This window comes from Equus asinus, chromosome 25, assembly GCF_041296235.1.
Source record: "Equus asinus isolate D_3611 breed Donkey chromosome 25, EquAss-T2T_v2, whole genome shotgun sequence".
Taxonomy (NCBI): Eukaryota; Metazoa; Chordata; class Mammalia; order Perissodactyla; family Equidae; genus Equus; species Equus asinus.
In genome coordinates, this window is record NC_091814.1 from 35622723 (window position 1) to 35646507 (window position 23785).

Sequence of the window (23785 nt, forward strand, 5' to 3'; positions counted from 1 at the left end):
CTCATCCCCGTGTAAACATTTTTTTTTCCAGGAGAAAATGGTGTTATTTAAATGAATCATAATAAAATAGCCTCTAAACAGTTTCTAAGCAGGAGCCTCAGTGGAACTCTGCGCTCCGCTCCTCCCAGTTCCTAAGAGTAAGTGATCCGCTTGGCTTTTATTTCTCTCTCTTTCCTGCTGCTGGCTGGGGGTGGTGTTGGCGATGGGGACAGGCTGTTATTGCTGGACTTGCCGCTGATCTTGTCACCTTTTGTGTACTGTTTCTGGGGTGTGAGGAGGCGTTTGCTTCCTTTCCTTCTTTCCCCTGCCCTCTCTTCTCAGGAGAGAGGACCGCCCGCGAGGGGACTGGGTCGCTTTTTGTTCGTCTGGATCCCCGCTTTCCGCCAAGCCTCATCCTTCCCATCTCCCCGGGTTAAAACTCCTGGGCTAGCCCCCTCGTCCTTTCTCTTTGTCTTGTTTATTATAGCTGCCTTTCTTCCAGGCTCTTCCAATTTGCTTGTCATTTGCATACCTTTCACTTCTCCTTTTTAACCCCAGCAGTGGGCCAGGGAGTGGGGAGAGGGAGGAGGGGGGCGCTCTATTACTTTCCTCTCAAAACGCTGTCGAAGCCGAAATGTTGAAATCGGGGTTGGAGCGCTGGAGAGATGGTCCCAGGAAAGGAGCGCGGCGCCCTTCTCCTGAGCTCCAAGGAACCGGGGCTAGGTCAAGTTGAGGGGGGTAAGGCGTCCCCGGGAGCCTCAGGGGGTCGTGCGGTGGGGGGATTGGGGCGCGAGCGCCGCGAGAGGACGGAAGGATCGCGGTCCGGTGGGGGGTAGGGGCTGTTCTTGGACAGCGGATATGCGAGGCGAAGACTCTTTACAGTCACCGCTGGCTGTGTGTGGTGTCGGGTTGCTTCGATCTTGTCTTTTCTGGGTGGTACCTACAGTTTTGCCCAGTTCGGAGGACTGGGGAGGGAAGAGAGGAGAGGTGAGAGTAATTGTTACTGCGAAGAATAGTGAGGAGGGCGGGAAGAGCTGCTATCTTGCCTGAACAGGCGAGGAGGGGGACGCCGGGGGGGGGGGGGGGGGCGGGGTTGCGGGGGAGACATCACCCAAAGTCCAGTTTAGCAAGTTGTTGGTTCTTCTGGTGTGCCAGCCAGTTACTCTTCTTGCTAAAGTTGAGCGTTGGTGGAGAGTGTGGATTGGGGTGGGGGGCGGGGAGGTCAAGGGGGAGCAGCTTCCAGGAGACTCATAAGTCTCCAGCCTCTTCTTGGCTTCTTGGGAAGTTGGGGGTCCTCAAGGCAGGTGGAGAGAAGGTCTCGGAGGAGGGGTTGGGCGACAGTCTTAAATAACCCAAGGAGGCAGGTTGGAGTGTGAAACTGCTGTTCTTGGCAATACAGAACCCTACTCCGCCTCGGGGAAGGCTGGGCACTCACCTGCTTGTTTTTATTTTTCCAAGAAGGTCTGTGTTGTCTCCTTGAACTTATAAAAACAGGGCAAGCACAGAGTGGCCTTCTCGCAAAGTCAAGGCTAGAAGTCTCTTTTCTTGTTCTCTCTCTCTCCTCCCACCTATACCATCTCTTACAAAAAAAATCATTTCCTTTCCTAAACCGAGTAGGCAGAGGTCTCTTAGCAGAGTGCGCATGGGCAGGGCCTGACAGGTGTGTTGTGTCAAGAAAGACAGGTGCAAATTTCCTCTGTGTCTGTGTGTGTCTGTACAGTTCCAGACCACAATGCGTGCTCCAGGGTTGTAGAGGTTTATGAATTTATGGTTGCCCTGGATAATAGGATTGTCTAGGCTAATGGGAACTGGGCTGTTATTAGGTTTTGAGCCCTGCCATGTGAGTTCTTTGGTTGGGGGTGGGGGATAAGTTGTTATGTGTTTGTTTATTTTTCTTAAGGATGTTGGCAGGCTGCTGCTGAGGCTGTCTCAGGCTCCTGTCTGAGGTGGCTCAAAGTACCCCCACTTCAGGCAGCAGGTGGAGGGAGATTGACCTTCCTTTTGCTTCTCTCCAGTTTATGCTTCTCTCCCAGGTCCATGGTGTTGGGGGTGGTGAGAACCATCTTTTGTGTGTGTGTGTGTGTGTGTGTGTTTTGGACAGCCATGGGTGGTACGTGTAACTGCCAAGAATACCAAAGTCAGTTTGAAAGTGTTACTGTTGTTAAAGCTTATCTTTTTAGCGTGCTTTCTCCCTGCCCAGAAAGAATAGGCATGTGCATAAACTCTTTCAAGTCATATGTTAAATACTCTCATAAAGTAGAATGAGCCTGTCATTGTACCAGACATGTGCCAGATGTCCTAGTTATTACTTTGATGGAGAAGGAAAATCTCAAGTACGTGCGAGGTAACTGTGCTTTTCTATTTGATGCAAGATGTGGGCAGTCAGTTCTATGAAGAGTTTCTTGCAAGAACTTCTGAGTATTTTCAAAATGAAATGGGCTGTGTGTGATGAGGAAGAAAAAGGGGGAGTATTCAGGTTGACCTGTCCATGCGCTACAGCATGGACATGTTTTTGTAAGGGTAAAATAGACCCGGGGAAGGACTCTGGCTTCATGTGTGAGGGAAGAGTTTGAGAATTCAGTGTAAGCACGGTATCTGGATTCTTAAAACTTGACCTTTTAAATTTGTCTTTAAACGGGCTACTTCTTGAGTTGCATAGAATTAGGTTAGATGGTGAATGGCCTTTGTTGGTTGGTTTTGTTGCTTTGGGGATGATCATTGTTTTATGAAAATGAGATAGTATGTGTCATTTATTCTTTAGACTTAAACATCAAAGTCCCTCCCGCCAATCGTCTCCTTGGATGCTTTTGAAGTTCTTTCATAATTAAAATGTCATCTATGGATATGTTCATTTGCTTTATTTGTAGTAGGGGTTATCTGTGCTTGGCACTTATTGATATTTTTAAGTGTCCATTATGCAGAATTCTATTTAGTTTAATCACCACCTTGTGGGAAAAAAAGTCATGCATACATAACATGCATCTTTGTTCTCACTTTATTCATTTCCTAGCATCATCCCTCTTTAAGTAGCGCTTGTAATCTTAAAACATAAGCTAGCTGCCAGGCTTGCTCTTTATTTGTTCAAAGTGCAAGTACATCTTTTTTCATGAATTTCTTGTATCGTTTTAGAGATTGTCTTGCATTTGCAACTGCTAACAGAAGGAATTTTTAGGTTCGGGCTTAACATGAGAAATTATAAAATGTTACTGATTTTATAATATGAAGATGGATTGTGCATGATATGTTATTATTGGATTCTAATTAAGTATTTGTATAAATTGGAAAGGACACATGCATAAGGAATTTCTCAAACCTTATTACCTAGTGTATTCTAAAGCTTCAAACGACATTTACAGTATTTCGGTTTTCTACAAAAAGAAAAAAGTGTAAGTGTTTTTTCTTGAGATTATTTCTGTCTCTTTTATTTGTTAATTTGGTGAATTGTTACTTTTTAAATAAGTAGAAATGAATATTTTAGGCATGTCTCAGAAAATGTTCTGTGTTCATTTCGCGGGTGAAAAATGTATGGGATTTTTGATAGGATGGAGGAATTTTAAATGAAATGGTTATGACTTGAGACCTTCATTATGATAAGAAATTTTAAAACCTAATATAAGATTTTGACAATACAATCTTAGCTCATTGAAGTATTACCTTATTCAAGTGGGTTCTTTAAAATAAACATCAAAGGCTTTCTTAACCTGATAGTAAGCTGAAACATCTCCAGAGGAAAAGTTGCTAATTAGCAGAAATGATCTCCTGAATACAGTAAAGGGGGCAGCTTAGTGATTTGGTTGGGGCGTGGAGAGGGGGTACCTCAATCAAATCATCTCACTTTTCCCCCTCAAATTACTGATTTCCACATGGATTTAAAAGGTTCTTTGTTAATGATATTCCATTTGAAATTTCATAACCCGAGTAGATTAGAGGCCCATCCCATTCACAGGTTGTTTTCTAAAAGAAGTAATGTGTAGGCTTGAGTAATTTTTTCAAATAATTTTATCAACAAAGACAGATAATCTAAATAATCCAAACAGGAAACCATGCCAGCCTTGCACTCCCCCATCTCATAAAAGATTTGTCTGAACTCTTTGGGTAATTACCATAATGAACACCCCTTTGTCCAGAATCTGGACTCCAGATAGACGTGTAAAAGTTGCAAATAACTTCTTTATTAAAGTAGAGCACTTAAGCACTTTCTCCTTCCCACTGCGGTGTTCTTTGAAATTCTTCACTGCAAATTCTTTCCTACTAACATTAAGTGAATAGCTTTCTTAGGCTTCTCCATGTTAAAATATCTGACATTCTTCAGATAATTCAGAATTTAATAAAGAATCTTTTGGAGTAGTTAAAATCTGACTTGATCACACCTGGATATTTGTTCTTATCTTTTGCTGGGACGAGCCTACTATGTTAAGATATCCATTGTATAGGAATTATTAAAGCATTTGTATAGTTAGGGGCCAAATGGTACAACAAAATATTTAATAATAAAAAATATTCTATATAGATTTTCATATTATTTAAAGAGGCGTTTACAGGACTAGACTGTGTATCTGATCAATAATACATTGGGGTTCAGATTCCACATCAGTATTTTTTGGCATACTTGCTGATATTCATGTTCACCAGCGCTGATCAAAAGGCTTTATATTGCCTGGTTAAACTCAAAATTAATGTTAAAATTAAAACATGATAATCAATAGTGACTATAGTTGAAACATTACTGTTTAGTACATATGTTGAGAAATAAAGGCATTTAAAAAAATCCTAATGGACAGGATGATATCAGTGTTAAAGTCATTCCACAACATTGTCTAAATTCTGAATTGGGAAATCACAGAGGCACCTTTGAAAATGTTTTCAAGTGATTTAATTTACATTATGATCATTTAACAATGCATTTTCTTATGTGCTAAAAATAAGTTCACATATGTATCTTGTTTTGGAACATAATGCTAATAAAGTACTGTATCAACCAGTTATAATTATTTAATCTTGCCTATAGCCTCCAGAGGTATGGTCCCGATGTGTACCACTATTATACTTTTATTCCTAAGTTTAGATCTAGGCTATGTGGAGAGAGATATTTATTCGTGCCTATTAATATAATGCCTTGTCTTGCTGGATTATATAATTTTTCCTATTTTTCCCATTTGTTTTGTCCTATCTATGTCTCAGCTGGACATTTTACAACAAGACCTAAAAGTATTTAAATTCTCTTAGCCCAAACCAAAAACAAATCATGATTTAGTCTAAAAATGCTAACCAGTTGAAAGAGAATTGCAAAAATCAGCTTAATTTGTAAATTTGGAGGAAGTTACAGGATATTTTGTTCTTAAAAGACCCAACAAGCATGTTTAGTTCACACTTACTCTCCACTGAAGATGAAAGTATCGTTTCTTTCCACCTTAGGAAGAGCGCAGCCCTCCTCTTGGCTCAGGCATGAGGCAGGGATGCAGCTGTTGGTACCTAGGCTAGATGAGAGGAAGTGCAGTTGACGCAGAGGTAAATGGCAGCTGGGAAAGGAAGGATGCCTGGGGATGACCTTGTGCTCATCTCTTACACCAGTGTGTCATTTCTGAGCCTCTGTTACAGAAATGGTCTTCCCATAGCAGAGAATGGTAGGAGAAAATCGAGATTGGGTGTTAAGATGAACAGGGGAAGGAAAAAATACCTTGGAAAGTTTGTTCAACATTTTGATTGGAGATCCATGTGCTTTTCAGGTGATGTTAAATAGAAAAGGATTTGCACACAAAAAGAAATGAGGTAAAATTTTAAAATAATGGCAATGAATTCTATTTTTGGAAAGCTGATATACGCACAAAATGTCCTCCTTGCAAAGATCTCTCGCCCCCAATATGCAGGTCTTTCTGAGCTTTGAAATAATTCATCCTCTCTCTTCTGTCTCAGTCTCTCCTTTTTCTTTCTCTCACCTGACAGCTACACCTGATTTATCAGATCTAGTGTGTTAGTGAAATATTTGCATTTTCGTATCCCTGAAACCAGTTTTATTATTAATGTGTGAGGGGTCATAATCATTGTGAATTTGATTTTGAACCCTCTATTGAAGTTATTAAGATCTATTTCCATTCCAAGTTCAGGAAATTTTATCCTCAGGCATACAAAAAGTATTTTATCCTCAAGCATACAAAAAATATGTAAAGAGGCATCATATTGTTTTCATACTCTTTTAAAAATGTTGTATCTTTGTGTAGAAACCAGGAGCATGATGAAATCTTTGTCGCTTAAAAAAAAATATGTTACCATCTAAGCATTGAGCATTTTCTTGATTTTTACAGGTTATTTCATGCTGAAATTATGCCTATTTGCATGGATAGTCATTCTTTAAAACTAGCCACAGATGCAGTCCTAGGGAGCACGTAGATGTTTTTACAGGTGAACCGAAAGAGATGGGAGCTGTTCCAAGCACACTGCACGCTGCCTTTGGCAATAGACCCTGTTATTGTGAAGATGTGCTCTGTTAAGCAAACGTGAAGTTTAATATTAGATAAACCCTGTGTGAAAAAAATATTTTCATTTTCTTCATAACATGTTAATTGTAAGCAAAATGATGTCACATCTTATATTTATCCAAAATTTGGGCTTAGCATCACTAGTAAATAAGTCACAAAATATGGCAAGTGCCTTTTATAAAATGCAAGGAAGGATGTTCTCTTTTTACATTGTGTTCCTAAGAAACAATGGAAGTTCATATGCAGAGAAGGTATTTCCCTATCTCACGTATTTCATTGATGTTTTTTCTTTCTTTTTTATTTATCTTCTCTCAGTCTTTTTTTTTCCTTTACTTTGGCATAAAAAATAAGATTCACAAATGGTGTATGTTAAAGAGTGTTAGGCATTGGAAGTATTATTTTGGCAGATTTTAGCAAAAGAAAACTAGTACTGAAGATGTATTTAATCCTTGCCTAACTCAATAATTTATTGTTCCACATATTGATTTCTAAAATGTGACAACGTCCTTCTTTTGCAATGAGTCACACTTTATAATAATTTGTTATCAAAAAGACATCATGAAAATTTATAAATATTCTCATACTTACATTAAAATAGAGCAACAGATACCATCTTCAAATGTGATTTTACTACTAAAAATGCATATCTATGCTAAATAAGCAGACTTGTAAAATGAGTATTTGTGCATTTATTTCAATGTTAAATTGACCATTTATGTTGGAAAGATGTTGATGGGGATGTTCTCCTTCCAATTTCACATATGACAAAAATATTTTAAAATTCAGTGATAAAGGGTGTGTGTTAAATATTTACATTTATTTTAGTCTTTTTTCTCTAGTAGCATTAAAACCACAATAATTTTAATGCAGAAATGGAATTTTTCATCCAAATTTCCTGCAGCCTCAAAATTTAACCTTATTTCTTAAGTATAGATCACTTTCATCTTCTTTTGTAATATGAATCTCAACGCCCAAAATTTAATCAATTGGTTGTCAGAGGCTGTGTTCTTATAATCTACTGTTTCTTCTGAAGATAAACAGTATCATTTTAGGCATTTGTGAAAGAGAATCATATTACTGGTGCTTAAGCAGTTTTTGCTTTTTTTTTTTTAATCTTAATCCATCTTAAACCAGTGGAGCAGAAATATTTAAAAATGTTTCATTTCAAGCAGAGTGCATAATAAATTGCAATAATTGTAATGTGCCATAAATCCCAGAGCCTATGCATTTTGCATTTGATTCAGGATTGAGGTCAGGAAATTTGGAGAAATTTAAAGAAAATGATTCATCAGTCCTTTTGTTCTGTTGGCCAGGGTCCCGGGATTCTTGAGCTGTGCCCAGCTGACGAGCTTTTGAAGATGGCACAATAACTGTCCAGTGATGCCTGACCATGACAGCACAGCCCTCTTAAGCCGGCAAACCAAGAGGAGAAGAGTTGACATTGGAGTGAAAAGGACGGTAGGGACAGCATCTGCATTTTTTGCTAAGGCAAGAGCAACGTTTTTTAGTGCCATGAATCCCCAAGGTTCCGAGCAGGATGTTGAGTATTCAGTGGTGCAGCATGCAGATGGGGAAAAGTCAAATGTACTCCGCAAGCTGCTGAAGAGGGCGAACTCGTATGAAGATGCCATGATGCCTTTTCCAGGAGCAACCATAATTTCCCAGCTGTTGAAAAATAACATGAACAAAAATGGTGGCACGGAGCCCAGTTTCCAAGCCAGCGGTCTCTCTAGTACAGGCTCCGAAGTACATCAGGAGGATATATGCAGCAACTCTTCAAGAGACAGCCCCCCTGAGTGTCTTTCCCCTTTTGGCAGGCCTACTATGAGCCAGTTTGATATGGATCGCTTATGTGACGAGCACCTGAGAGCAAAGCGCGCCCGGGTTGAGAATATAATTCGGGGTATGAGCCATTCCCCCAGTGTGGCATTAAGGGGCAATGAAAATGAAAGAGAGATGGCCCCGCAGTCTGTGAGTCCCCGAGAAAGTTACAGAGAAAACAAACGCAAGCAAAAGCTGCCCCAGCAGCAGCAACAGAGTTTCCAGCAGCTGGTTTCAGCCCGAAAAGAACAGAAGCGAGAGGAGCGCCGACAGCTGAAACAGCAGCTGGAGGACATGCAGAAACAGCTGCGCCAGCTGCAGGAAAAGTTCTACCAAATCTATGATAGCACTGATTCTGAAAATGATGAAGATGGTAACCTGTCTGAAGACAGCATGCGCTCGGAGATCCTGGAGGCGAGGGCCCAGGACTCCGTGGGGAGGTCAGATAATGAGATGTGCGAGCTAGACCCGGGACAGTTCATTGACCGAGCTCGAGCCCTGATCAGGGAGCAGGAAATGGCTGAAAACAAGCCGAAGCGAGAAGGCAGCAACAAAGAAAGAGACCACGGGCCAAACTCCTTACAGCCAGAAGGCAAACATTTGGCCGAGACCTTGAAACAAGAACTGAACACTGCCATGTCGCAAGTTGTGGACACTGTGGTCAAAGTCTTTTCGGCCAAACCCTCCCGCCAGGTTCCTCAGGTCTTCCCACCTCTCCAGATCCCCCAGGCCAGATTTGCAGTCAATGGGGAAAACCACAATTTCCACACCGCCAACCAGCGCCTGCAGTGCTTTGGCGACGTCATCATTCCGAACCCCCTGGACACCTTTGGCAATGTGCAGATGCCGACTTCCACAGACCAGACGGAAGCACTGCCCCTGGTTGTCCGCAAAAACTCAGCTGACCAGTCTGCCTCCGGCCCTCCCGCTGGCGGCCACCACCAGCCCCTGCACCAGTCGCCTCTCTCTGCCACCGCAGGCTTCACCACGTCCACGTTCCGCCACCCCTTCCCCCTCCCCTTGATGGCCTACCCATTTCAGAGTCCATTAGGTGCTCCCTCCGGCTCCTTCTCGGGAAAAGACAGAGCCTCTCCTGAATCCTTAGACTTAACTAGGGAGACGACGAGTCTGAGGACCAAGATGTCATCCCACCACCTGAGCCACCATCCTTGTTCACCAGCACACCCGCCCAGCACCGCAGAAGGGCTCTCTTTGTCTCTCATCAAGTCCGAGTGTGGCGATCTTCAAGACATGTCTGAAATCTCACCGTATTCGGGAAGTGCAATATCCTTTTATTCTCCCCTCAAGGAAAACAAAACAAAACAAAAAAGGCTTCCCAAAAGATCAGGTTTACACAATATATAGAGTAACGTAGATGAGTATCTTCTTAAGAATGGCAATCTTTCCTGCTATTCAGAGGAATGGGCTTTTTGTCAGCACGCGTGTGGCGCTTCTGATTGCACAAAAACTTCACAGGAAACCCACAACTTTGCAACTTTCACAAGTTGTTAATTTCCTCAGAGAGCTGGTCTTGAATATGTGCTTCTTTAGCAGTGTTTTTTTCTGCTGTTCTTCATAGTTATCTTCTTATCCTTTGTTTTTTAAAGGGTAGATTCAGAGATGGAAAAAAAACTCACTGTAATATTGAACTCTGTCAGATATATATTTTTAAAGATGGTAAGTTTTATAATGGAGTAAAGGGAAAAGTCAGTTTTCAGATCCCTAAGATTCCGTAAGAAGAATTCTCCCTTTAAACTGCCTGTAAGGCCCCTGGTCCATTTAGAGAAGGCCTGATTAAAGCTTATGCAGGGCGCTTTACTGGTGGGAGGCTGCGGTGGGGCAGACATGGAGGTGGGTGGGAGTTAGGTTCTCTCTTTACTCTTTAAGTGAGACATGGTTTTTTTAAAGGAAATATACAGGTACTGATTTATTCAGACGGCATCGGTCTCTCTCTCGTTCACCCAAGGTCTGTTCTTTGGGTCTGGTGCAGCTGCCTCTATGCATGATTAACCTCTGTTCAGCCATACACAGAAATCTTTTGTCCTAACATACACAAAGCAAATTATTTTGGAAAGCGAGAGAGCACAATTAAATATAAAACTCAGCTGTATTCGACTTAAAAAAATGGCTCTTTTTGTGACTCTTTTATATTTTGAATCTGACTTTTATGTACAGATGCTGCTTATATTTTTTATTAGACCTGTCCTGAACCCTAGCTATTTTTAACTGATTTTTTTCCCCCTCTGTAAATTGGCCCTTTCAGTAAATTTTTAAAAATCTTGTGGTCATTGGTGTTTTGGGGTAGTGGGATAGTAGCATTCGGGGACAGGTAGAGGCGTGTTTCTTTTGTAATAAATCGCCAGATGGATATAAAATTTAGCAATTAAGTTGGCTGTTGCTAAATTGAGGATTTTGAGCAATTGTCTTGATGACTAGAGATTGACATTTTAGTATCTAAACCCACTCCAGAGGCTGCCACGTAAGTGCAAAGTCCCAGCGATGGTGGAAATGTGTTTTCCTAGGTAGCAAAGGTCATCCTTCTAGCCAGCTCTCAGGATCATAGTGAAGATTTCTGATGAGGTGAATGGGAGGATGTCTCACCAGTATGAGACAAGAATGAGACCTACTCGGGCAGTTAAACAGAGTTTCTTTCCATAGTGAGGAAGAAAATAATGTCGTGAGAGAAAGAAAGAGAAAGATATTGAGGACTTAGATATAGAAATAGAAATTGAGTCTTGGTTTGGTTGCGGATTTAACTTCTACCTTTCAACAATCTAAAATTTAACACACCAGTCATAAATCAAAGCTGGGCCACCCTCTCTGCCTTACACATTATAAGCAGGCAATAAACACTGGTCAGAACGATTGGAATATAGCTGTTGGTGATGAGAAAGACAAAGTGAGAAGACGCAATGGCTTGAATGATTTTTCACCCTTTGCAGGAAGAGCATCTTCTGAGGTTCATACCAAGCTAGTGTCCAGGGCTAGTCACCCTTGCTCCTCAGAGATCCCTTACTTCATTTTGAAGCCAGTAGTAGTGATGGTGGATTGGTTCTCTCTCTCACACACACACACACTCACAGAAGAAAAGGGCATGTCTAGTTTGGTGGATATTTGAAGCCAGCTTTCCTAAGGACTAAGTCCATTCTAAACTCTTAAACTCAAGATCCAATTTATGTTTTTTTTAGAATTGATTAGACTTTTCATTATGACCAAATAATTATGCCTTTGCTTTTCTTTTTTAAAGTAGGTTCGATCTTCTGGGGAAAAAAGCTTTTAGATTGCTTTAAGTGTTGGCTATGCTCACCCTCTCACCCTCTCTAAATCCTCTGAGGAATTTTGAGGATTTGAATTGAAAGAAGTTCCTTTTATTTCTATACGTATCAAAGGCTTTAAAGAGAATATAGTTGCTTCTTCTTCAGATGAGTAACTTCTCTCTTCTACCAATATATCTCTCCTACCTGCTAATGAACAGTGATGGTTTGGAAACACCTATGTTCATATGAAATGTTAGTTACTTGCATCTGGAGTTGTTTCTTCCTTGGAGCTAAATGATTTTGGCCTCTTGCTACAATTAATGATTACATTTCCCACCTCTGGGCTTCTATCTTCTGTTTATTTCTCTTTCCCCTCTACTACATTGTACTTTTAGTCATTTATCTCATAGATATACTATTTCTCAGGAAGAAGATATAGACAAGTAACCTTTTCGATAGTCCACAGAATTCTAAAGCGTGTGAGGATCTGAGTGTTTATTGGGAGACTGGATCCACTTTTCTCCTCTCTCCATCCTTGTATGGCAGTGAATTCTTCCCTTGATTTACCTAATGGTGTTTAGGCAAAATTCTCAAGCTTTTATTTTAAAGGAATCGCTGGGAGTCACAGTGAGTGATGTCTTACTTCAGTTTTAGGCATCCAAGGCCATATTTGAACATGTTGTACAGTTCCTAGAAAAGAGCAATAGAAATGAATAGAAATGGGGTGAAATGGTACCACTATGTTTGTCGTTACTATGTTTTTACTTTTGGTTCATGGCTTTCCAAATAGTAATGAATAATTTAATTCTTAAGGAATGATTCTTTCCTACTCCAAAGGGCATCCTGTTTCTTTGAACAAAGTAGCCAAGATCAGAACTATTAAGAATACCAGCTTATCAGATAAATCCATTCTAAGTTCAGCCTGTTAAGCATATATGTTCTATAGAATAGAGCACACCACCTCCTTATACCTTCTACTAGGAGAGAAATAGTGAATGTATCCAGGTTAAGCTGAATGTCAGTGCACCTGCTCCAAAAGCTCGTCTTAGATATAAAAAGTGTGTTCAGTATCTTTGCAAATGAATCTATTTAATCAAATATTAAGTTTTATTCAAATTCCAAAAGAAACAGCCAGCCAATTGTTTGTCTTCATGATGTTCCTTGTCATTCATCCTCTTTGCATCTCAAGAAAAATAGCCTTGGTTAGGCCTCAGACATTTGCATGCACCCAATTAAAGCACAAGAATAGTATTATAGGCGGTTAAGACGCACAGGTGAAGAAGCCCAGCCTGTTCTCTGTGACAGCCAGCTTTCCCTGCTCCACTTTTAGGGAGAATGTTAAAAATACTTGAAGTTTATAGAGGAATATTGCTTAGTAACTTGAAATTAAAATCCAACTGGAAAACACAGATTAAAAATTAATTTCTAAAATGTGAGATAATCCATAGAAGTTGATCTTGCACATTTTTAGAAGTCTTATGGGGCCATAGTAATTCTATTAGCTATATTAACAAATAGGGAAACATGTATATTAAAGACTGAAAGACTCCTGGTTCCTACCATGCCCCAAATTATGAAACAAGTGAATTTTTAAAACAATTTCCATCAACTACACATGCCACCAGTTACACTGAACTTGTTAAAGGGGCGACAGCTTGCTCTGTCACTATCATTAAATGAGAGAGTTTAGATCCTGTCTCCCCATTTAAGGTTTCTAGGGGGCAAGCCTCTTAGAAACAGCAAATCAGAGCATAAGGAGAAGGCTATGCTTTGGGTTTCAAAGTATTGTAGAAAATGTGGTCCGAATCCATTTGGTTGGAACTGCAGCTTGTGAAATCTCCAGCCACAATTCAGAGTTCAAATGGAAAAAAAGAATTTTCTTCCTCCAGCCTCCACCACCTATTATTCTTCCGTCCGCCTTTTTGCTGCCCCCGCTGCTGCTCCGCTGCTGCTGCCTAGGTAAGGTTATATTGTGCTTGGTAAACAGACAACACTTGGAGTCTCAGGTTGTTTGAACACTGCTTTAGGTTCAGCTGCAGTACCCTCCTTCTCTGATCTTTTATGTTCCCCAGCAGATGTCTTTCATTAATTTATGGATTTATCATCTTTTCTTTTTTTTCTTCTTCTTTTTCTTTTTTTTTTTTTACACCTGGCAGCTGTCTCAAGTTTCAGCAGTTATTGTCTATTTTGCATTACACATAGAATTGAATGTCATCTGTCTTCACAAAGCTATGGCTAAGAGAATTGAGGCAAAGCCGCATGAGCTGCCGGGACAGATCTTGTTTGCGTTCCATCCCCCCTCACCCACCCCCCTGTACCTCCTTAATATTTATTTGTGCTCATTTTCTTTCCTGGCCTTGAATGGAGCTTAGCTCGTGTTCAGTACAGCTGTATGTTTACTGAATCTATTCCATCATGAGTCATTGTGCGTGTGTAAGTATCCTGGAAACAGCTAGTGCTTTCTTGGAAGAACAGTTGCTTTTCAGCACAAGCACTTAAAAGGGAAATTAACCAATTGGTCAGTTCAGATTTATTTTGAGGAGAAAAAAAAGGATTATCTAACTGTTGACTTTTAAATGTTTCATTAGCTATTTTTAATAGTTTATTAGAAACATATATTTTATGGGGATTTTATCTTAATTACACGATGAGCAAGAGATAAAGATTTATTCTGTGTTCCATTTCAACGGATCAATTCCAAGTATTACCAACAGGAAATGTTTTAAAGCAAAAATGAACTTGAGAAATTCAAATTAGAATAATTTTTTGATGAAATAAAAAGCCTCTACTTCCTGATCAAGTAAGATGGCTAGTTTTCTTTGTCTTTTAAATAAAAAGAACGAAAACATCTTACCCTCACTTAAATGTGTTGGAAAGCTTCAGGAAGTTTTGGTAGCTCTGTTACTCTCTGAGCACCACAGCAAAACAACTGGTTTTACATGAGACCAAATTTTAAAAGATTTGTGACTTTTCCCCCAACTAATAATTAAATGTGCAAGCTTGTTTTAATGTAGCCATCTGAAAGAAAAGATTAGAACCCAGATCTGAGAATGTTTGGCGAAGTTTGGACTTGCCTAAAACTCTTATCACGAGGCAATAGGAGACAGCTTGCAACTATTATTTCACTTATCCATTTGGACAGATGGTCCTGAAGTGTGCCCGACTCCTTTAGTCTTCTCTATCGGTCTAATGGAGGTTACTGGAGGGTCTTTCAGCTCTTTCCTTGGCACAGGAAGTATGTCAGTCATAAATTATCGTCTTTGTAATCATTAAGGATCCAAACAAAAACACAAGTTCAGTTAAGCCGCTTTGGCTTACACATGTAAAATCAAAATTTCTTTCTTCACTGTTTATCTTCAGTGGGGAAAAAAAAAAAGCACAATATTTAACTTTTCTAGTTACAGACCAAGGTGATCTTTTAAAAATTTGCATGATATTAAAGGGAATGCTAATTGATCATATTCTCAGCAGAATATTTGGTTAAACATGCTGTTATACGTAGTCAAGAGCTTATCAATATTAATTTGATTATGCTTCTCTGGTAGCTTTCTGGTTTCCCTCTGTTCCTAAGATTGGTCACGCTGTGCCTGATGGAGGCCATTGGAAACCTTTACCTTTCCTAAATAGCTGTGCTTATTTGACCTTTCTTCATAAGGTGTGGAATTTTTGTTGGGCAGCAAAGTGTGTGTGTATGTGCGTGCAATGCACATGCGTGCACACATGCATACATATGCACATATTTTCTTTTCTTTTCTTTTCTTATTTTTCCCGGACTCTCTTTTAAGAGAAAATCCTTAGAGAAGCTTCTAGGAAGGACCCTTAATTGACCTTGTGGGGGACCACATTGATTTTCTCCACGTGCATCTTCATTTCTGATAAATTATAAAGCCATTAATTTGCTGAGGAAATGGCAGGGCCAGGCTGCGGCACAGATGTGACCAGAGCCATCCCAGCTCCGAGTCTGCTGAGGAGTGCCAAGAATCTGGGGGAGAATCAGGAAGCCTGGATTGTTATGGTTAGCCTCACATTCTCTTGGGAACTGTTTTAGTTGCTGCTGTTTACAGATCTAAAAGGTAATGATGTTTCCAGATAAATAGGCCTTCTTATTTTGGGTAAGTGGCCATTTATTGATCTGCTAACCCACGTTTATTGATTTGTTAGCCTCAACCACGGTGCCACTCTCAAAGGAGTTAACTATAAATCCAGGAGAGGCAAATTGTATTTGGTTTTGGATCGTTGCTTTAACAAAAGGGACACCCCCTCCCTGCCCTCTCTGTGCCAAAATTACCCCTCCCAAGTTTTAGCTATTATTTAAAAGGAAACAATTAAAAAGATATAATAATAAGATAGGAAGAAAGTGAGTCAAGACGCTGCATTAGCTTAGCACTAAAAGGTAAGATGTGAAGCTTGCCTAACAGTGTTCAAAATAATGCATTTTATATTTTCACGTACATTAGTACAATAATTTGATGTAAACTGCAGAGCATAGAGAGATGAACAAACAACTGTAATTGTGAAGAAGAAAAAACTCTCATGATAAGAGTTGTGCAGTACGTGTTGGTGCATTTGTCTCCTTAGCAACAAGTGAACGTATAGATAGGACCTCATACAAGGGGAATATTTTGCCCTCCTCACCACGAAGTAGCCAAGATTCTGCAACTAAATTGTGCATCCTCACCATTACATTTGGCAGTTTCTGACAGGCAGTGGTCATTTTGAGCAAGCAGCAGCAAGTTAGCAAAGGATTCAATCCAAGGCCAGCACCATTTACCTTCCAGAATTCCCACGGCTGCTTGGTGGGCCTCCAGACTCTTGAGGGGAGGGATGGTGGGTCCTTGTGTTCAAAGAAATGTTTTCCTTAACCAATTGCATCCTACATGCAGGAAGGATTGTCACCCAATCACTTGAAAAAAGCAAAGCTCATGTTCTTTTATACCCGTTATCCCAGCTCCAATATGCTGAAGACCTACTTCTCCGATGTAAAGGTAGGGACATTTTGAATGATTCATTTCTTCATTTTCCATGCATGTGGTAGTGATTTGAAGGCCTGGAAGTTAATGGAGATGAGTGTGGAATCCGTTCGTTAATACACCTGTGTTGTAATTGATTTAATGCACTTGTCCTTTTGTCTAAAGCTGTGCCAAGTAAAGATGCCTCTTGCGTCTCAAGACCAAAGGACTGGGATTAATAAATCGCATGGGTTTCCAGTGTAGTCCGGAAAACTTAGCCTCGGTCTTTATGTCTTAGTAACTCCTTGGAAGAAATTTCAGCTGCTATTGGAGGGATGTGCTTTAGAGAGTGTTTTTCCCCTCCCCTCAGCAACAGTCAACTGCTTGTGTTTTTGTTTCTGTTGGTTTCCCCATATTTGTGCTTATGAAAGCAAACTCTAGCACCTCTCTTTCCCCCTGTCGAAAAGGAGCGTACATTGAAATTCTCTATGCAGTAGCTGCTTAAAAACAAAAGTGATGATTGTCTCTTATTTACAACTTAATTTGTTGTTGATGTGGAGTACACTGAGCATAAGGAGAATGAATAAAGTGACAGATTCAGGACACATTATTCAAATGAGGATATGAAAGCTGTCGGCCTACAGCTGCAGCCTCCCTCATTCTACAGAATATGGGGACCTCCTGGTTCTGTGTGTGTGTGTGTGCGCGTGTGCGTGTGTGTGTCTGTGTGTGGGTTTTAAGTAATTGTTTGCATCAACTTGATGTTGTGTTAATCATCTGTAACTTTTTAAAACATAGATTGGGTTTTGATGATGGTAATGACACACATGGTATCATTATCCAAGGCACTTGATAAACATTACATTAGCTGAGATTCGTTTATTAGGGTTGGGTGCTTTTTCCCCCACCCTCCCCTGCCCACCCCCATATGTACAAGTTCTTATTTCTGCCACTGAGAACTCAGGAGCTGCCAAAATATGCTTGTGCCTCCGCGGCTCCCCTCCACGCAATGTGTTTTGTGCCTGATGCCCAAGTTGCTTCCTGGGCCCCCTTTTGCAGGCCAACTCATTTCAGTTTCCTTCGCTGATGTTTTATTTGGCCTTATAAGAAAAGTTCTGCTTTCCCTCCTGTTTGCTTTTGAATTGTGTATCAACTTCAGCCTTTTATCTGTCTCCTTCTCTGGCTGAGCTCCTTAAGTGGAAGGCATGTTTTCTCCTCATTCAGTGCCAACACGCTGGGCAGGATGGGGAGGGCACAGAAAGGCAGTCACTTACATGGCTGGTTAAGAATCGTTAAACACAAAACAGGCTGAGTGACACAGGAGGCCAGGAAAAGGGTTTGGACTTTGTTGGGGACCGTCTAAAACAGACAAATTGAGGGGAATTTGTCAACTGGTTGAGGACGAGCCAGCTTCTAGAGCCTAGTAGAACCTGGCAAAGTTCTTTCAGGAAATCCTCCAAACACTTTAGTTCTAGGAGGGGGACACGGAGGAAAGGGAGAAAAGTGTTGTGCACACGTGTGTGTGTGTGTGTGTGTGTGTGTGTGTGTGTGTGTAGGTGTCCATGTGACCTCCTTCACTCCTCTTAGTGCAATGATCTGCAGTGTTGTGATATAATAATGACAATACCTTATATTATTTGTATAGCACCTTTCATCCAGAAGGAGGCCAAAGAGCTTTACAAACTGCATACATAGGGATCACTCACCTACCATTGAAATGCAGCCACCTGGAGGGTGGAAAGCAGCAGCCATTCTGAGCCAGCAACACTACCCAACAGTAGATGTAAATATTAGAAACATTCATGTTTTTGTATGTGTGTGCGTGTGTGTGGTGGGGGGAAGGGTAAGGGTGGGGGAGATTGTTGATCTGTAGCTTTAGAAATACCACGCAATGTAAACTGACAAGAAACTGCTCCCATTCCTTTAAAATATGTCTATTCATTCAGCTTTGCAAATAATCACTCTATGTAAATAACAAATACCTGGGTGAATATTTTATTTAAAAAAGCGCTAATATTCAGATTATACTGTATCCATACTGAGAGAGAAGGCTGTTAAAGTATATGTGAGTCTGGTTAACTCCCAATTATCCACTCTAATGGAGGGGAAACAGTAGGGGATATAAGGCAAAGCAGAAAATCACCGAAGGTCATTTCTCTTTTATTTTTGGAATGAATTATACATTTTTTAACTTTCCTAATTATGTTTTTCTTTTGTTAGTAATAAATGAATTTGTATTCCCTGAGCTTACACTGATGATAGTGGAAAGTCATGCATAGAAAGGAGAGGAGAGTCCAGGCAAGGTATTCCAGAAACTTTCTAGAAAACAATGGCAGATCATTCTTGGATTTTTTTAACAATAAGGAAAATCCAGAATTTGAATATGTATATGTATATGTATATTATGCTGTTTATATAGTGTGTGCGCCTATATATACCTACCAATCTGTATCTGGATATATAAATGTGGATACTTATTTGCAAGGCTGAAATAACTAGATGTTTCCCTGTAAATGACTGAACAATCCCAAATTTTATTTCAGTCTGGATTCAAGAAACCACGGTAGAATTAATTGAGAGGTCCCTGAAATTGGGGAAGGGACCTTAGGGTTTTATCAGAAATGGAACCCTGCATCATATACCTTGAAAAAGATATATTCACGTGTCTGTGGACCAAGTAATCCTTGCCACAATGACACAAGCCTATACTTGATAGTGGCTGCATTCATCCAAGAGAAAATTCTTAATTCTAGCAAAAGGTAACTTTCCAAATCATAAAGTGGTTTCATCTCAAATAGTGATCAGAAGTTAGTTTTGCGAGTAAAAACCAGGAGAAACAATATGACCAGAAAATATTTTGTTTCATGAATAAGGCATAGCCTCAGTGTCATTAAAGACACTCTTGGAAGATAGTTCTAGACTCAGTTAATCCTCCAGCTCGCTCCCGAAGGTGAGCCCAGCCAGGGTGATCCACTCTCCTTTGTGTTTTTCCTTAGGAATAGATACAGCACTTCTCTCCACAAGTGAATTGCATTTGGGTAGGAGGTGAATGCTTTTAAATTACCTTGGAAAGAAAGAGGTAGGGAGACATGCTCAATAATTCAGAGACGTTGGCTTGGTGAGAGAGGTTCTTCTACAGTGATGATGTGTACAAAGGATGAAACCAGGGCCAGCTTGGTTTTACTCCTAGAGTAAGACTCTAACCAAAGTTCCACATTCTCACAGAGAGTCCAGCTTAATTCCCTCACCACGACATTTAGCCAGACAAAAAGCTCAGCTCATTAGGGCTTCAAATCTTTCAAGAAGGACAAGGAGGCAAATGCGAGAGAGATGCCGAGGATCGATGGGCCCCACCGTCTTTTCCTGTGCACGACTGGGTGTTGATTTTAATGTATAAACTAATAAGTCTTAGACCACTAAGTACAACAGATTCAGTGTCATTTTAGCTTTGAAGAACAGACGCTCACAGCTTTTCAAGCCGGCAGTGTTAAATGATGTATCTTATTCCCTCCACCCCTTGAGTCAACTGCTGCCTAGCCAGATTAAGGTGTCAGATTGATTTGTTTTATACATCTTTTGACCATGCTCATTGAATATTTAGGAAGTTTCTTCAGCCCATATTGAGGCTGAGATGTCCCGTGGGAAGCATTAATCAAAGTCACAGAGACTCGTACACTGTGGAAACACAGCCTCTTTATTGTAGCGATTAGTTTTTGCAGTAACACATTAACACACTACAGAGCTTTCCTTTATAGAACAATTGAACCTTTTCTTGTAAGCCACTACAGAACTGGGGAAATTAACTCTTTAAAGTTTTCACACTTTTTCTCCCCCGATATGAATATCTGGAAAAGCAGGGGCCTGCCTTTGCTTTTAGCCAGCAGCTAAAAGCGAACAAATTTCAGTTCACTGCTGGTGGAGGGAAACCCTGTTCTTCAAGCTGTTGTGCTGGTCATTTCACTTGTCTCATGTTTGGGGAGTCTGTTGTTTTTGCCCATTCTTTCTCTCTGGTATTTCCATTCTCTAACAATAAGCTTTAAATCTCCCTTTATGTCCCATTCCTAAATAATGGCAAGTGCACTTACTTTTTTGTCCTCCCCCATTAGGTCATTCATGACCATTCTAGAAAAAAAAAATACCCTTCTATTTTTTTCCTCTACAGTACTCTTGTCCATATGAGACAATGTCTTGTAACAATGCAGAAGCCTAATCTCCATGTCAAAGCAATTTTCATTCCCCAGTGCACAGCCTGCTATCATTTTGTAATGTTTTGTTTCTTATTCTAAAAGAATTAAAAAGGAACAGTAAGCCGTCACGGGGGCCTGTAGTCCTTATCTCAGTGTCTGGAAATTTGGACAGTGTATTTTACTGCTGAGATAAAATGGAAAGAACTCCAAGTTCAGCAAATCGTAATGGGTTTAAGTTCTATTGAAATCGGCAACCAGAAGATCAGATAACGGGGGTCCTTCAGTTGTCTTTTTAATCGGGTTCCCCGCAAGGCTGAATAGAGACAGAGCAGACACACAGAGTGAAAATATAATTCTTGGATAGGTTAAGTACATGTTTGAACTCTTGCAAGCAGAAGCGATTTGCTGATGACTTAATCATTTTCTGGTCAATTATCTGTAAGGGCCCTTGCAACTCCATGGCAATTATGATGCAAGTTGGCCTTTTGGGGGAAACACCAGTCTCCCTGCTTCTGTTTCCTTGTTACTTCCATTCTCTGCCATAAATTTTCATTCATTTATTATCTTTGCTAGGATAGAAACAACTTTCTGTGTAGTAATTACAGCCCCAATACACACTTTAGCTGTCATCTTGTTGGAGTCTGGATGTTCTCATGGCCAGCGTTTGATAAGTGGTCTTTGTTGATTTTTGATGAATGTACATCTTTTTCTGGGGGCCCAGGGAAGGGAATGCCTGTAATGACAAAAGGCAGGGGGTTGTCTGTCAGCCCGCCTGATATAAAGCTATGGATTTATTGGTTTTGACTTGGCAAGTTGAGATGCATCTGTCCTTTACGTGAACAGGGGACTGTCAATAAGAATGGTATCATTTGCAGTGAATCCAGGAAGACATCTTCATTTAAAAGGTCATCGGGAAACCTTGGTAAACAAAGTTTTAAAGCCTAATCATGTTATAGTAACTTGGCATTTAAAAAAAAGTAATAAAGATTCTGTCTATGCCATCTGTATACTGTGTCTTAACCACACCTCCCAAGCAGCATAGACTCCAATGGAAGAGAGTGTGGGTCTTATCCTGTGCTGGCTGTAGGAAGTGTATGAACAGGCAAGGGGGGTCTCACCAGACAGCACCGGATGTGAGTACCATGTGCAAACATTAAGTGGAATCATAGCCGGATGGCCATGGGGATCACCCGTTACCAAAAATTAAGCAAACGCCAGATTCCTCCCTTTTTGTGTGAAAGGCATTTTCCAGCATTGAACAAGGCCGTCACGTGGGGACAAAAATTTTTATTTAAAAAAAAAAAATCAGGCAAGTGGGGAAGTCATGTGGTCCATCATCTGTGGTACTTCGAAGTAACTCTTCCCAGGATTCTATGGCTTGAATGAATTTCTATAGAGTATACAAATGCAGTTTGTTCTACTGAAAGTTGAGGAACAATGTTTAAAATAAGGAAAATCAGATTTAGAATGTGAGTTTTCCATTTTAAATGTGGAGGATTGTGATGTGATTACCACTGTTGATAGATTTTATAATATCCTGTAAGTATATCCTTGCTCTCACCTCTCTTGCCACCATTTTAGTGGAATTAAAAACATACCTTTCCAAGTAAAGAGGCAAGGGGAACTTTAAAAATGCTTCAAATGTTTAAAGAATGAATGAAGAAAATGGCAATGTTCTTATCCTTTTTAATGCTTCAATTTAACAGTTCAACAGATGCATTACCTCTCAGCTCATCAAGTGGTTTAGCAATTTCCGTGAGTTTTACTACATTCAGATGGAGAAGTACGCACGTCAAGCCATCAACGATGGAGTCACCAGTACTGAAGAGCTGTCCATAACCAGAGACTGTGAGCTGTACAGGGCTCTGAACATGCACTACAATAAAGCAAATGACTTTGAGGTAGGAACTCCTCTTTATTTTTCGGTCATCTCCCTTTTTTAAAAAAAATTTATTTTCTTTAGAAATGCCCCCAAATCTGTTTTTGCCTTGGTATCTCACAGACGCATCCCACAGTAGAGTAGGAGGCAGAGCAGCAATGAGGAGCTGCCCGTGGTTCCCGTCAGTCCTGGGAAGCTGCCCCACTTCCTTATCCTTTCCCATGACCGACTCTGCTGCTCATGTTTGGCCACAGACAAGGGAACTGGAGAATCCCAAGAAAATGGCAGCAAGGAACGCACACAGAGTGATTCCCTTTCCAGAGAAGAGTTCCCTGCTCCAATAGGCCATTTTCCTACTTAGGTTCTGGCATGTCTTTTGAGCTGACATATGCTATGTGCAGTGATAACTGCAAATGTTGTTTTCTAAAACAGTCTAGAAATGTTGATCAGGGAGTGATTCCATGGTTCTAACTTTAATCAGCATTTGTTTCTTTTATGGAAGAAATGGTATGAAAATCTACCAAGTACCTATTACAAGAGAGCCATCAACATCTTTTATTTTGTTCCATTTTTGTTCTTTTTTGGAGGAGAGACTTGCGTGTTTATTTCACTTATGTGTAGCTTCGCAAGCACACTGCTCCTTGTTCATGCACTCTTGTACACACTTACATATATCTACAACGTGCACATTCTAGATACACACCAAGCAGTGTAGACGATTCCCAGAAAGCAATATCCATGCAACAATGAGAGAAGTGTGGCTATGAGTAAGGCATTTCTTTACTGGTTAATGTGGTGCCTCAGCAAACATTTTTCATTGCAACCTGATGACTCTCTGTGAGACAACACTAGCAAATCTCCCAGTACTCACAAAGGCATTTTGCTGAGCCCTGCTGGCTGAAGCAACAATAGTTGGAGGTGGGAATATGGCAAGAGTTCTGCAGGCTGAACCCCCTGATGATGAGAGTAGATGGGCTGTGGCTTGACAAAGTTGGTCCTTTTCTTGTGTTATCATCTCAAGGATGGGAATTTTTTCTCCCACATCTGCTCATGCAGGGAGCTTGTGTTAATATCCTCACTTTCCTCACATAGATAGGTACCCAGAAATGCCCAAGAAGTTCTCAACTTCGAAAGGAAAAGGGGCACCTTGATCGGGCCTTGTCAATAAAAGGACCTGATCCCCACTTCCCTTCCTGCTTGCTCATCCCTTTTTGGGCCGTTCTCCCATTGTTCTTAG

General features: G+C 40.5%; 1 protein-coding gene across 10 annotated transcripts in view; it reads left to right on the forward strand.

The window, feature by feature from the left end:
- Nucleotides 1-23785, forward strand: part of PROX1 (prospero homeobox 1) — a 56985-nt gene that overhangs the window by 5599 nt on the left and 27601 nt on the right. For 3 of the 10 annotated variants that reach the window (XM_044758091.2, XM_044758087.2, XM_044758092.2), the window contains exons 2-5: nt 7769-9560; nt 16411-16518; nt 18128-18265; nt 22376-22570. In XM_044758091.2, coding sequence (XP_044614026.1) covers nt 7836-9560; nt 16411-16518; nt 18128-18265; nt 22376-22570 — 2166 coding nt within the window. In that variant the 5' untranslated portion in view covers nt 7769-7835. Of the gene's footprint in view, nt 1-31; nt 138-169; nt 718-7768; nt 9561-16410; nt 16519-18127; nt 18266-22375; nt 22571-23785 lie in introns of those variants that run through there. The other 7 variants (XM_070497072.1, XM_070497073.1, XM_014834927.3 and 4 more) reach the window with 5 other exon arrangements.